This window comes from Coenobita brevimanus, chromosome 55 (assembly GCF_032717465.1).
Source record: "Coenobita brevimanus isolate Jiangsu-jjx chromosome 55, ASM3271746v2, whole genome shotgun sequence".
In the NCBI taxonomy this organism is placed as follows: domain Eukaryota; kingdom Metazoa; phylum Arthropoda; class Malacostraca; order Decapoda; family Coenobitidae; genus Coenobita; species Coenobita brevimanus.
In genome coordinates this window covers 60739554-60753297 of record NC_137008.1, presented here as the reverse complement: position 1 = coordinate 60753297, position 13744 = coordinate 60739554, and the positions used below count along the sequence as shown (strand labels likewise).

The following is a 13744-nucleotide window of genomic DNA, read 5'->3' as shown; positions in this document are numbered from 1 at the left end:
GTTTGGGGGGCTTGGGTCCAGCTAAGGAAATATATTTAATCACGTTTGATGGAAGAATAGATGCAGAAGTGAGGTTTAGAATGAATGAAGTAAGAAAGGTGCTGGGAGGAATGAAAAAAGTGTTTAGATGTCGTTCGCTTAGAATGGATATAAAGAGAAGGCTGTATGAGGGTGTTGTGGCACTGACTGCGTTATATGGGGCTGAAACATGGAATATGGGTTTAGCAGAGAGGAAATGCTTGAATGTAATGGAGATGAGGTGTTTGAGGAGTATGTGTGGACTGACGCGTATGGATCGAATGAGAAATGATGAAGTGCGAAAGAGAACTGGAGTTGTTTGGGAGATGGCTGATCGAGTTGAGCAGAGGGTGTTGCGATGGTTTGGGCATATGGAGAGAATGGATAATGAGTGATTGGTGAAAAAGATAACTAGATCTGATGTGAGAGGTGTAAGGGTGAGAGGGAGACCACAAATAGGGTGGATGGACAGTGTGAAGAGAGTGTTGGATGCGAGAGGGATGTCTGTTGAGGAAGAAAGAGTGGCTGTGCATGACAGAAATAAATGGAGGGAAATTGTGAATGAATAAATGATGACGCAGCCCTGAGGGGATAGTCTCCCGAATTTGGTCTGATCAGCTAATCAGGTCAGGTGCGGGTAAGGGGATGGGTCTCTTATGATGTGGCAGGAGTGAACCAGCTCTGCTGTCAGGCCCTGCTGCGGATGTCACCGATTGCACTGCGCAGTTGACCCTCGTGCAGTGTGGTGCGGTGAGGATCTGTTCCTTCTCCCCTTTGAGGTTATGATGCGAATGAATGTGTTTGAGTGGATGAGTAAATTGGGAGTGTGTCGTCCTGTCTCGGCTACCTCCCTTTCCTTGGGGGAAGCAGCCTAGGTATATAGATAGATAGATAGATGTTTGATGCATTGTCTGAAAATACATAAAACACTTTGTTGGTGATCTGATAGACATTTACCACATCCTCAGAGTGAGTACAGATATTCTCTGATGCGTGATGATCTGTAAATCTCTGACAGGATAACATTATTGAGTGTAACTTCCATCCATGCGTGAAGTGGGCAGTCACTCCTAGAAAGCTACGCATTTGTCTGTTACGCCAGACATCTATAATTATATTAATGTAATAATAACACTGTTGGCGATCTTCAAGAAATTTACTACATCCCCAAAGTGAGCAAGGATTTTCCCTGAGGTGTGATGATCTGTCGATCTTTGGCAGGATAACATTATTGACCGTAACTCCCAGCCATGTATGAAGTGGGCAGTCTTTCCTGGAAAGCTGTGCATTTGTCTGTTTCTCCAGATATCTAAGTAGTATTAATGTTTGGGACAAGTTTCAATACAAAGATAGCAAATTGTTGTAGCCAAACCAAAAACAAATTTCAGACTTTCCACTAACCTTTGAAACAGACTTGAGGTCCACAGGCAGTCCAGGGATGGAGGGATAGCAAGTTGAGTAGGAAGTGTTTTTTGCAGTATAATGTGTGGTGCCCAGGCAGGCATGAGACAGTGTTGCAAGTGCTTGCCATGCCACATTAGTAAAAGAAGTTTGGGAGGTGACTTCTGTGCTTGATAACACCAAAAATCAGATTATTCACCTTTTTCATTGATAAAGACTTTTGTTGCACTGCACTGTGGCTATTGATGTAACCTACAGGAGCAAAATCTCATATGCAGCATTTAACACATGACATGCTGAGTGAGTGTAATAGTAAATAAGGTGACAATTTTTTTCATTATAAGTATTGAATGTTTCACTTAATATATTGCTCATTCTTTAACAGTTATTACATGGTCATGTGTAAGCCATGGAAGTAACATAATGACATAGATTTGCAATGCAAAAGAATATATATAACACTTCATTTGCTGCTAAAGTAGTCACTCATTACTTAATATTGTGCCACTTATTACATTCTTTTTCTCCCACCTATTACTAATAATGCACTTTGGAGTTAATTTTCTGTCTCTGTCAGTACTTCTCATTGCTCCTATAGCTATAGCAATCCACAACAACTTAATAGCGAGCATCATTCACTTTTGTGTTGCACACTGCGGTGTCACTCATCACTGCCCCCTTATTTACTAGTACACCAATTTATATTTTCTTATGTATCCTCTGTCTCATCAATACTTAGCTTTGCTTTTATAGCTATAGCAATCCACAGTGCCTTCATAGCAAGTGTCACTTTCACATTTGTGTAGTGCATTGCATTGTCACTCACCATTGTCTTCTTATTCACTGTTACACTAATTTATATTTCCTTACATATTTTCTGTCTCTTATCAGTACTTAGCTTTGCTCTTATAGCTCTAGCAGTTCACGTAACTTCATAGCGAGCATCACGTTCACTTTTGTATTGCAAACTACAGGGTTAATCACCATTAGGCTGGGAAAGGCAAAGCTTGGCAGGGGAGAGCAGAGTAGTGTAGGTAAAGTAAGGGCCAGGTAAGGAAAGGCATGACAGTAAGAAGGAAGGAAGGTTGGGTAGGGACAGGCATGACTTTAGGGATAGAGAAGGCAGGGTTTGGTAATGAAAGGCAGGTCATGGCAGCGCTACGCATACTGCTAAACATGCCATGTGAGTGTAATTGTAGTTGAGGTGACAACACTTATGTGCTTATTTTCTCACAGCTATTACTACTTTGGCATGCCCAAGGTTATTGTCAACTGGGTAGGGCTGGAAAAAGGCAAAGCATGGCAGAGGAAGGCAGGGTATTGTAATGAAAGGCAAGGCATGGCATGACAGGGGAAGGCAGGGTGTGTTAATGAAAGGAAGCCATGTTAGTGTTACACTTACCACTAAACATGCCAAGTGAATATAATTGTAATTGAGGTGACAACACATCATATGTACTTATTTTTCTCATATATTACTACTTCAGGCCCCCCAAGCTTATTATTGACAGGGAAGGGCTGGAAAAGGCAAGGCATGGCAGGGGAAAATATGGTATTGTAGGGCAAGGCAGGGTAGAGTAGGGAGATGCAGAGTAGGATAGAGAAAGGCAAGGTTGAATTGGGATATGCAGGCTTGGGTGAGGAGATACAAGTAGGGAAAGGAAAACTTTGGCAGGGTTAAGCAGGATAGGGTTGGGAAAGGCAGGGTAAAATAGAGAAAGGCAAGGTGGGGTAGGGGAAGGGAGGGTGCAGTAGGAAGATTGAAGGTAGGCTAGGGAGAGGCAGGCAGGGATGGGGAAAGGCAAGGTAGAACAGTTTTCTTTTTTTCTTTTTTCTTTTCCTTTTTATATGCAAGGAAGAAGGAACCAGATGCTAGAAGTCTGCAGATTGTTACCTACCAAGAAAAAATAAAAACAAGATAATAGAGAGTCACTGAAAGAGGATGAAAGATTGCTGCTAGATGGGTGCTACACACCTACTGTATTGGTGGTGAGGTGAAAGCAGACAGTTCAGAGGAGCAGTGACCATTAAAGTAGTAATAGGAAAGAGATAAAGATGCTGTATTGCAACGAAGAGATAGAGATTGAAGGGAGCCAGTGGGAGGAGGAGAGTTCCTGAGATAAAAAGCCTTTGGTTCTACCTTGTTGAGAGGAGCTGTTTATGGGGAACCTCCCCACATATGAGAGTTGTATTCTACTCAGGGGCAAATAAAACCTGTGTATAAAGTGAACAACTGTGCAGGGGTAAAGAAGGCACAGAATTGGCTTAGCACTCCTGATCTCATGGAAACAGATTTTACAAGAGAGGTAACATGATCTTTCCAAGATAAATTGTGAGAGAATGTCAGCTTAGCACACCTAATCTCATGGACGCAGGTTTTACAAAAGAGGGAATATGATCTTTCCAAGATAAGTACTGAGAGAATGAAACCCCAGGTATGTTCAAAGATGATGCAGGATTGAGGTGGATATTGTTAAAAATTAGAGGATATTCCTGTGGTAGATTTGGAAGAGTCAGAATGTGTAAGAACTGAATTTTGATGCATCAAAAACAAGATTACTTTTATCCCAGTCAGAGATTTTAGGCAAATCAGACATAAAGTATCCCATAGCCTCATCTCTTGTTTGTTGAAAACTGATGGGATGGATACTGTAGGAAGCAGATGGAAAGGTGGAGGATGGAGTCATCAGTCTGTGAGTGAATAGGGTTAGATGTACAGTAATTATCAAAGCCAGAAAGTTGGTTGATTGAGTCTGGTCAGTGCCATTCGACCTCTGAAATCTTCAAGGTTGCCTGAGAGGGCAGAGTATCCATGAGCCTGTGAACCAATTTTGGATTTTTTTTTTTTTTTTTTTTTTCTAAATGGGCTTAATAAATCATATTAGATCCTTGGTACTAATAAAAGTAATCACCAAAGCCAGAAAGTTGGTTGAATCGAGTCGGGTTGGTGCCACTCGACCTCTGAAATATTCAAGGTTACTGAGAGAGCAGAGTGGCTGTGAGCTGTTGAAGATACACACTTGGCTCTCATGGTCCAAAATCAGTGTTGTAAGCATAGCAGAGATATGTCTGAAGTTAACAAGATATGTTATGACCTTCCATTTTACTTTGGTTGCTTGCAATGACTTCTCATTTCTTCAGGACGTATCTCTATGTCACTGGCATTTTAGAGGGGGATATAGATCTACGTCACTAGCATGGTACAGGTTAAGTAACAAGAACAACATACTGTATACACTCATGTGAACAGAAAATCCCTCATACTGTCCTCGTTAGCTGTTGTGTATATAACTCTTTACACAGTAGAAGCCTTCTTTTTCTGGATGAATAATCACAGACTTCCTGCAGCATGTGTTTCTCTCTTTACTATATTGTATATATTTTATATTTCTAACTACTGTACTTTTGTACCTGTGCATGAAATATGCACAAAATAAATCTTGGAGTGTTTAGGTTAGGTGACTTTAGATCTAACCAGTAGACTCAAATAATAGCAGCAACAACAAGAATCTTATGTTGTAAAAAATATTCTTTTCCAGATATTTGCCCTTGTCCTTTGGGCAGCATCCATCCTGTTAGCAGTGTTCACCCCAAACATCAACATTGTTGTCAAGCTTCTTGGTAGTGTGGCTGCCATGTTTATATTTGTCTTCCCAGGTGAGTCTTGTTGACTGTATATAGGGCAAGTTTATTTCTGTTATAGTCTGAAAAAACAGTCTGAGTAACAGTATGCACTGTTTGCAAGGTTCAAGTCTTCAGAAGGCAGCTTGAGGTTTGACCATATTACCATTTTGTCATGCAGCCAATGGCATAGACCATTCACTTGACCTTAATCCACACAGTCTGGGTTCATCTTAACAGATCTGAATGTGATCAGTTGGCATTATTTAGAATACAGTAAGTAAAAGATGTACCTATGGTGAAGGGATGATCGTGATTGCCTTTTAACCTCAGCAGCCTAGGGACATGTTACCCAAGCTGGATTGAATGTAGTAGAGAATGGAAAGAAGTGTTTGTTGGATATATGCTATAAATGCTGAAAGAGTAGAGAATGGAAAGAAGTGTTTGTTGGATATATGCCATAAATGCTGAAAGAGTGAAGTTATAACAGTGGATTGGAAGAAGGATGTGATGGTGCCTTTATAGAAGCTAGGGTGATTGAAAGAACTGTAAAAAAATTGTGATACTAAGTCTTCTCAGTGTTATAGGGAAGGTCTATGGAAGAATAATTACAGAGAAAGTAAGGAATATATCATAAGGTTTGATGAATGCTGAACAGGGTAGTTATAGAAGTGGTTTAGGATGTGTAGATCAGATGTTTGCAATAGGGAAAATAGCAGAGGAAACATATGAGAAGGATTGTCAGGTAGTTTTGGCAAGGACATAGAAAAAGCAAATGAACAGGGAAGAATTGTTGTAGTGGTATAAACTATCTATCTATCTATCTATTGCTAGACGCCATAATCCCGTAAGGGGTGGCCACTTGACTTTGAGTTACCTGTTTTACGTTACTCAACTGAAGGAAGTCCTACCAGACTTTACTCATGTAGAAAACTCAAACCCTTATTAGTAAAAGAAGTAAATGATATCTCACATTCTTTAATAAATTACCTCAGTCACATAATCATTATTACAGGGATATGTCTGCTGCAACTGGTCCTGGTGAGCCTAGAGACATGTGGTTCCACTTCCACCACTGTGAGTGAAAAGGGTCTTCTCTTTGCTGCATGTGCCTACATAACCCTGGGCATGTTTGCCTTTGGTTTAGCATTCTCACTGGGAGTCCTTAATATAATCAACCCTGAATATACCCCGCCTTTATGTCATTAGAGGCATTGGGATTCATACTGATATCTTTCCTGTAGATTGCACCATAGTTTACTTCAGGTGCTGCAGTATTTTGTTCCTGTATTTATTTCCAGTTTAATCCCTTCAAAATAGTGATATATTATTATTTAAGTCTTGCTGTTATCAGATTATTGCATTCAACTTAGAGAGCCCCGAAATAGGAAAGGAATAAGTAAGTGGTATATGTAACCACAACATGTAGCCCTTCCCGAGTGAAAATTCAATCTTAAGGTGAGTATTAGTGTCTGGCAATAGCAAGAAGAAGATGCAGAGTATATCACTGGATTGAATGGATTAATATTTTTACACTGAGTCCTTGAGTTGTGGTAGGTTATTGTTTTAGATTTTTTAAATTTAATGTATAGTTTTTCTTTTATGTTGTAGTTTCTTATTACTGTCGCCTTTTTAACAGTTTTATTCATTATTTTGTGTACAGATATTTGGTACAGTGCTCAGGTTCTTTAGTATGTTCCATCTTCTATGTATAGGTATTATGTTTTATTGTACTTTTGTACTTTGAAGCTATGTGCAAATCCACCTGGAAAATCCACCAGTAATTCTTTTCAATCTTTTTCAACATTGTGCTTCAAAAGACATTGGGAATATTCTATACCAGCCAAGGTTAGGGTTACATTCTCTTTTGGGCTACTTTCAAGCACTGTACCCTTGTTACTATGAAACTGTTATCCAAATGTCTAAGATATGAGTTGAAACAACAGTACTGTATATTCCTTCTCAATTTTGTCCATGTTACAAAAGACCTTAAAATTTCTAAGAGATTAATTGAAACTACAGTGATCCCCTGGTTAATAGCAACTTTTATTATCACTATGAGATGAAAATCTGCATTCCTGCCATTATAGCACATTTTGGGGCTAAAAAACATTGTTATCACACACCTGAGCTGGTTTCTGTTGACAGTGATGATGCAGTATCTGTGTTTTCTGATGGCTTTGAAGAATTCAGTGATGATGCCCTATTAGAGGAGTTAATCCCAGTGGTGTTTGTCTCTTATTATGCCCTTTTCATCACTTTCTATTACAGTGACCATGCCTACATGTGTTTTTGGTACTTACCATAACAGTATGTATGTATTCAGTGGGTTTAAGTTGTCCTAAAAGGGAAAATTTAGATTGGCACTTGAAGTTCCAGATACCAATAAGGATAAATCCCATTGGCGATGTGTATTCATTATCATACAATTCCGTTATCACGCAGCACATTTGGCACCAGTTATCTGCGAGAACCAAGGGATCAGGGTACAGTACTGTATACATTATTCCACGTCCATTTGGTTGCTGTTCGGTTTTAATCCCAGGTGCCAGGCCTTGCTCCGCTCATCCTTATTAACTGCCGCCATTGTTTTCAGACAACTGAGCTGTAGGTCTTCCCTTTGGTGCATTCAACAGGACTTTGTGATAAAGATTTGCATTGGAAAGGATAGCATTTTGTAAACTGTACAATATACTGTGGAGACTCAGTTCACCTCTTGAAATGTTTGATAATTTTGCACTTAACATACCCTTTGTATTTAACCTGAATGAAATTGCCACCAGTGACTTTGCTAGTTTAGCATCAGCCAAGATTGTCCAAAATGGTAGATGTCTTTGGGAGAAAAGGGATACAACACCATAATTATACAAAATCTTTCATTTTCTTTGTACCGTAGTTAGTATTTCAACTCATGTTCTTTGTTAACTTGTCGATATGAGACACAGCTCTAGTTGCATGTGTGGGGGGGAGTGCAAGAACAGTTCAGGCTGTGTCCTCAGCAGTTACAGTTCAGATCTTCCCACCACTGCTTGGAAAAGCAAACATTGTCATATCAAATTCAGAGCCTTGTCACACCATCATCCACCAGTGTCAGTTTCACTCCTAATGTCATATAGGGTGGTAACATGCCATCCTGGCTGATGACTTCGTCTGATATATATGTCATGGCTATTCCCTTATGCAACCATATTTATGCAGGTACATCAAGTCAAGACTAATATTTTTTTTCTTCGCCATTATATGCATTGTACAGTATTTATATATCACAACAGTGGTACGAGGCATGAATAAAGAAAAGTTAATTTTGGTCATTAATTTGTGCACTGGGGAGGGTCCTAGCGAGGGTAATTATGCACTCAACAGGTTAATAATATATTTAACAACTTTATGGCAGTTGGATGTGAAGGCCATCTAAAAAGAAAAATCCCCCCCTCCTCCTAAATGAGCAGATAAGTTAGGCCTGTGGGGTGGAATCATGTTTCCATGACCTTGTATTGTGTGATTGAGTGTGTGTAGTCCATTTCATTGGGCATGCTGTTGATAGCTTTGTTTCTGTACTTTCTTATTCCGTGTTTTCTGGATCCAACCCCACCCTATCCTTAGATGGGAAAAAGGGTCAGGATGGTGGTGATTTTGTAGTTAGGATCCTATGCTTATCCTCTTTTCTGAGCATTCATTGTCTTTTGTGATATTACTGTAGTTATTGTAATGTATAGCCTGTTTTATCTTCTGTGAGAAGAGAAGAGCCAGAAGGTCATGAAAGTGGGCAGCTGAGTGGTTGTTGCAGCTGTGTTCAAATCTATACTTTGCTGTTGAAATATTGGTTGTTTCATCTGTCTCCTCATCAGTTTTTTATTAACAATATATTTCAAATAATTTTTTTTCATAAGGATTATGATAGCATTTGTTGAAAAGAAAGCTAAAATAATATATATGAATATATATATATATATATATATATATATATATATATATATATATATATATCCATCCATCCATCCATCCATCATCCAATCCTACATTGCCCCATATGGTGCGTAGGAGCTCGGGGCTAAGCAGATTGGTCCTGACCTTTAAGATGAGAGTGACCAGCCTGACTCATCCCTGAGTGGCATTACATGAGCAATAAACCCCAACCACCCCATGGATATAAACCTTCATCAGCTCAATCAGTCTGATTGGAGCATCTTAATTACCCACTAAACCACCAGGCATCAAAATTTGATCATATGGTTACCACCCAGCGTAGTAAAACATGGTTTCCTGGTGTACAGGAAACCATTTGGCTTGTCACTTAGTGTAGAATCACCTATAGGCAGAAGGAAGAGGAAAGAATGAAGGAAAGAAAGACAGAAGAGAGAGTGTAAAGTCACCCGTAAATAATATACTGTATATATATATATATATATATATATATATATATATATATATATGTATATATATATATATATATATATGTATATATATATATATATATATATATATATATATATATATATATATATATACAGAGTGTCCAAAAAGTTAGTGTGCAGTGGAAAAGGTTTATGTAAAGTTTTAATAAAAGTGAAGTTTTATGTACGATATTGCAGTTTCTCCTACAGCAAATGCTGGAAATGTCCCCCAGAGGCCTGAAGAGATGTCTGCACACAACGCTGCATATTGCCAAACACATTCTGAAAGGTGGCCGGAGTTATCTGTTTGATGTGTTGGGTAATTGCTGTCTTCAGCTCCTCCAGAGTGTGGGGATTGTTCTTGTATGACTGTCCCTTCAGTGCACCCTAGAGATAAAAATCTGGAGGAGTGAGGTCCGGAGACCTAGCAGGCCAGACTCCACGGGAGATTATGCAGTCTGCAAAGAAGTCTTCCAAAAACTTCAGTGGTGCATGGGCCGTGTGTGCTGTTGCCCCGTCATGTTGGAACCAGCCTTCTTCAGTCTCACTCTCATTGAGCTGGCCTACGAAAGGTTCCAGAATATGAGAGTGCTGTGTGATATGGTGAAGATCTCCATTCTCACCTTGGGGCTAAGATATGAATAAATGTGTGTGTGTGTGCCTGCGTGCGTGCGTGCGTGTATGTGTGTGTGTTCGTGTTCAGATTGTAACATCTACTCCAGACATACATCTTACTTCACTCAATCAGATCTGATAAATGTTGCTTCTCTTCTCCAGTTTTCTTTACTTTGTTTGGTCTGTATGTCTGTCATTCTATTTTGTGGTCACTCCTGGCATTTCTCCAGATACTGTAGCTGCACCTGAAGAGCAGTAGTTGGCACATATATTTCACCTTCAAGGAGATATGTGTTCATTCCACCGTAGTTTTGGTAGAAAGTGATTCGAGACACTAAATTTCTTGGAGTGTTGCGGAGTAGGTCAGCTAGTTAGCTGTTTGTACTGTACAGCGTGTGGTCAACTGATCATGCCAGGTGGATGCTTCAACCTTGTGATGCCATGCATTGTGGGGGAAGGGAAGGTAAAAACAGCTAAACATGTGATGCTGTTTTTATTATTTTGGCAGATCCCTCTTGTGTTGTAAGGAGTAAGAAAGAAAATGGGATTTGCAAGGTCAGAAATATTTTTGTTTCATGAAAAATTTTTAGAAGTACCTGAGGAGTATTTGCCCAGTTGATTAGACTGACCACATCCAACATTCACAGCCTGGTGAGTAAAATTTTTAGAACTTTAAAGATTGTCTCTATACATTCAGGAACATAGAACAAGGGAAATGTTATTTCTCCATGACTTAATGTCGATACAATCCCCCCACCGACCACTCTGCTTTCGTGGATATTACAGAGGCTGCATAAACTTTAAAGCTTCCTCAGTTATCTCCGTAGTCTCAGTACCAGAGGGAAAGTAACATTAACCTTGCAGAAACTCAAGTTCTTGCATTTAAATTGTGTAGTTTGTCTCCAGAGCTCAGAGCTCATGTATTTTGTTGGCATACAGTAGATGAGTACTAAAGTTTTAGTTCAAAATTATTACAGTAATTCATTGATTGTGATTTTAGGGGTCTTCTCCTCAGTTCTTAGCCATGAATAGAATTTGAATTATTTTTCACTTTTTGTTGCATTTGTTGCAGATTGATATTCTTTGTTTTATTATACTTTTCATAGTTTTATGTGACATTAAGATAATGATGGTCATACCATAACCAGTTCTGATAAAATAAATACCTCACTATTATTAAGTTTTAAGGCTAGATTAAATGCAAATAGTTGGTTGTGGAACATTTTATCTGATGCTGATTAATAAATGATATTATATTTTGTATGTACAGTATACTCTTGTTTGTCAAGCATCTGTGATACAAGATGATGAAGCATTTTTATATGATGGTATTAAAATTTCAATAACCACTGCTTATTCATTTTACTTCAAACCTATTGGTTCTGATGAGGCTGTTTGTTATAGGGCTGATGATCCATTTTAACTCTTTCCACCATTATACTTAACAGTAGCAGTCATGAGCACAGGTGCCCTGACATCAAATTATCAATGTACCAGTGCCACACACACCCTTCACTAAGATCCTTGGAGTGACATACAACACCGGACTCACCTTCAAGGACTACATATAGGACATCAAGAGGTAGTGTACCCCTAGGTTCAGTTCACCCGGCAATTACAGGGAGACTCTTTGGACTGCAAAAAGAAACTCTCTCCACTACATCAGAAGGTCAGAAAATGACACGGATAAATTCCTCATGTCTAATGGGAGGACCAAGTCCCTCCGGGGAGTGTGGTACAATGTAAGCAGGGTAAGAGGGAAAAATAAGCACATTTACTGTGAACCAAACCTTGGTGACAAAGCCCAAGTTTTGATCACCCAGTGGGCCAGTGCTTCTGCACAGTCGAGCCTTCCTGCCAGTCGCAGAGAGAGCCTTGACCACCACAGGCCTTCCAGGAATTCTCTGGTTGATCCAAATGTTAATGTGAGCGATGACACCTGTCTTCCCATAACGAATGATGAATTACTTTGCACTGTAAAAAAAGGAAAATTGACTTCTATGCCAGGATGGTATAACTTATGACATCATTAATGCCCTCTTTGCCTTTTATGCCACTCCCCTGTTGGATTTGTTCATTACTGTATGTCATACACAGACAGTGAATTGCCGTCATCGTGGAAGAGTGCACTTATAATTCCAATTCTAAAGGGCTGTGGTAGCCATTGCCCCATTTCTGTAGTTAGCTGTATCTGTAAAATAATGGAAAGAGTCATTCTCAATAGGCTGTTGCACAAGATTGGGGATCAGTTGTCTCCTAACTTACATGGTTGTTTGAAAGGGATGTCAATGAGCGATTGTTTTGTAACGTGTCTCGGTAATACTAGAGCCATGTGCATGGCTTAGATTTGAAAGGGGTATATGATATGGCAAACAGGGAAGTAACTTTGGAGGAACTAGTTGCCAGAGGGGTTAAAGGTAAACTACTTGGGTGGACAGGATCCTATCCGTAACACCAGTTGGCAAGAGTTTGGTTGTAGGGACAGTTTTCTGATGAAAGAAATTGAACTGGGCACTCCACAAGGTGGTATTCTCAGTCCTATGCTCTTCAGTATACTAATGGACAAAATTGCACACCACATTTTCCCTCCAAGTACGGAGGTAATTATATATACTGATGACCAATACCGTGTTGTTAAGTGAAGACGAAGGGGAGCTGCAAGGCTTGGTGAATGAGTTTGGGAGAGTGTGTAAGAAACGGAATCAAAAGGTGAATGTAGGGAAGAGTAAATTTATGATCTTCGAGAGAAATGAAGTCAGTGAATATACAGTGAGGCTGGATGAGGAGGAAATGGAAAATGTGAGTGCATTTAAGCACTTGGGTAATGTGATAAGTAAGGATGGAAGATTAGAGATTGAAGTGCTTGAAAGGGTGCAACAGGGAAGAAAGGTTGCTAGTTCCTTGAAAGCAGTGATAAGAAACAGGGTAGTGAGCATGGAAGTGAAAAAGCTACTACATGACAGTATTGTAATACCAACTTTAACCTATGGAAGTGAAGCCTGGACCTTGTTGGAGGGACAGAAGTCAAGAGTGAGAGCAGTGGAATTGAGTTATTTGAGAGGAGCATGTGGAGTCACATGGAGAGACAGACTAGCAAATGAGGAAGTGAAGGAGCATTGTGGTGTGGATGTGACAGGAAACATTTGGAGAAACATAATGAGGTGGTTTGGTCATGTGGAGAGCATGGAGAGCGAGAGACTGATGAGGAGAGTTTATGTGAGTGAGATGGAAGAGGGAGAGTTAGGGGGAGGCCAAGGATGAGATAGAGGGATGGAGTGGAGGGGTCTATGAGAGAGGGGAATGTGAGCTGGGAGCAGGGCAGTGAAATGACCGGGGACAAGGCGTCTGGCAAATTTTGCAATAAATAGAAACTTTGAAGGGTCTTGAAATCATAGCATAAGGTACTCATTTCTTTATAAAAAAAAAAAAAAAAAAAAGGAATAAAAACTATCCTTTTCTGAGTTGTTTATTGTATTTCGTATTCTTCTACTTAGCGTCGCAAAAATGTATCATTAACATAGTACACAAAGGAAGCTGTTGTATCTAGACTGGGAACCTTGCTTCAGGTGGTTTTTGCTCTAAATCCTGATTTTTTATTAATACTTATACACAATTTTGTTAACCGGATTTCAGGTAATTAGGTGTGTATGAAACTATATGGCGATAAAAATTATATTTTCCAATGAGAGGTGCCG

The 13744-nt window shown here is 39.5% G+C and overlaps 1 protein-coding gene across 1 annotated transcript in view; it reads left to right on the top strand.

The window, feature by feature from the left end:
* LOC145401342 (sodium-coupled neutral amino acid transporter 7-like) overlaps positions 1–6346 on the top strand; it is a 43518-nt gene extending 37172 nt beyond the window's left edge. Inside the window, exons 10-11 of the mRNA XM_080273667.1 lie at positions 4959–5076; positions 6056–6346. Coding sequence (XP_080129793.1) covers positions 4959–5076; positions 6056–6249 — 312 coding nt within the window. The 3' untranslated portion in view covers positions 6250–6346. The remainder of the gene's footprint in view (positions 1–4958; positions 5077–6055) is intronic.
* The last annotated feature ends 7398 nt before the right edge of the window (positions 6347–13744 follow it).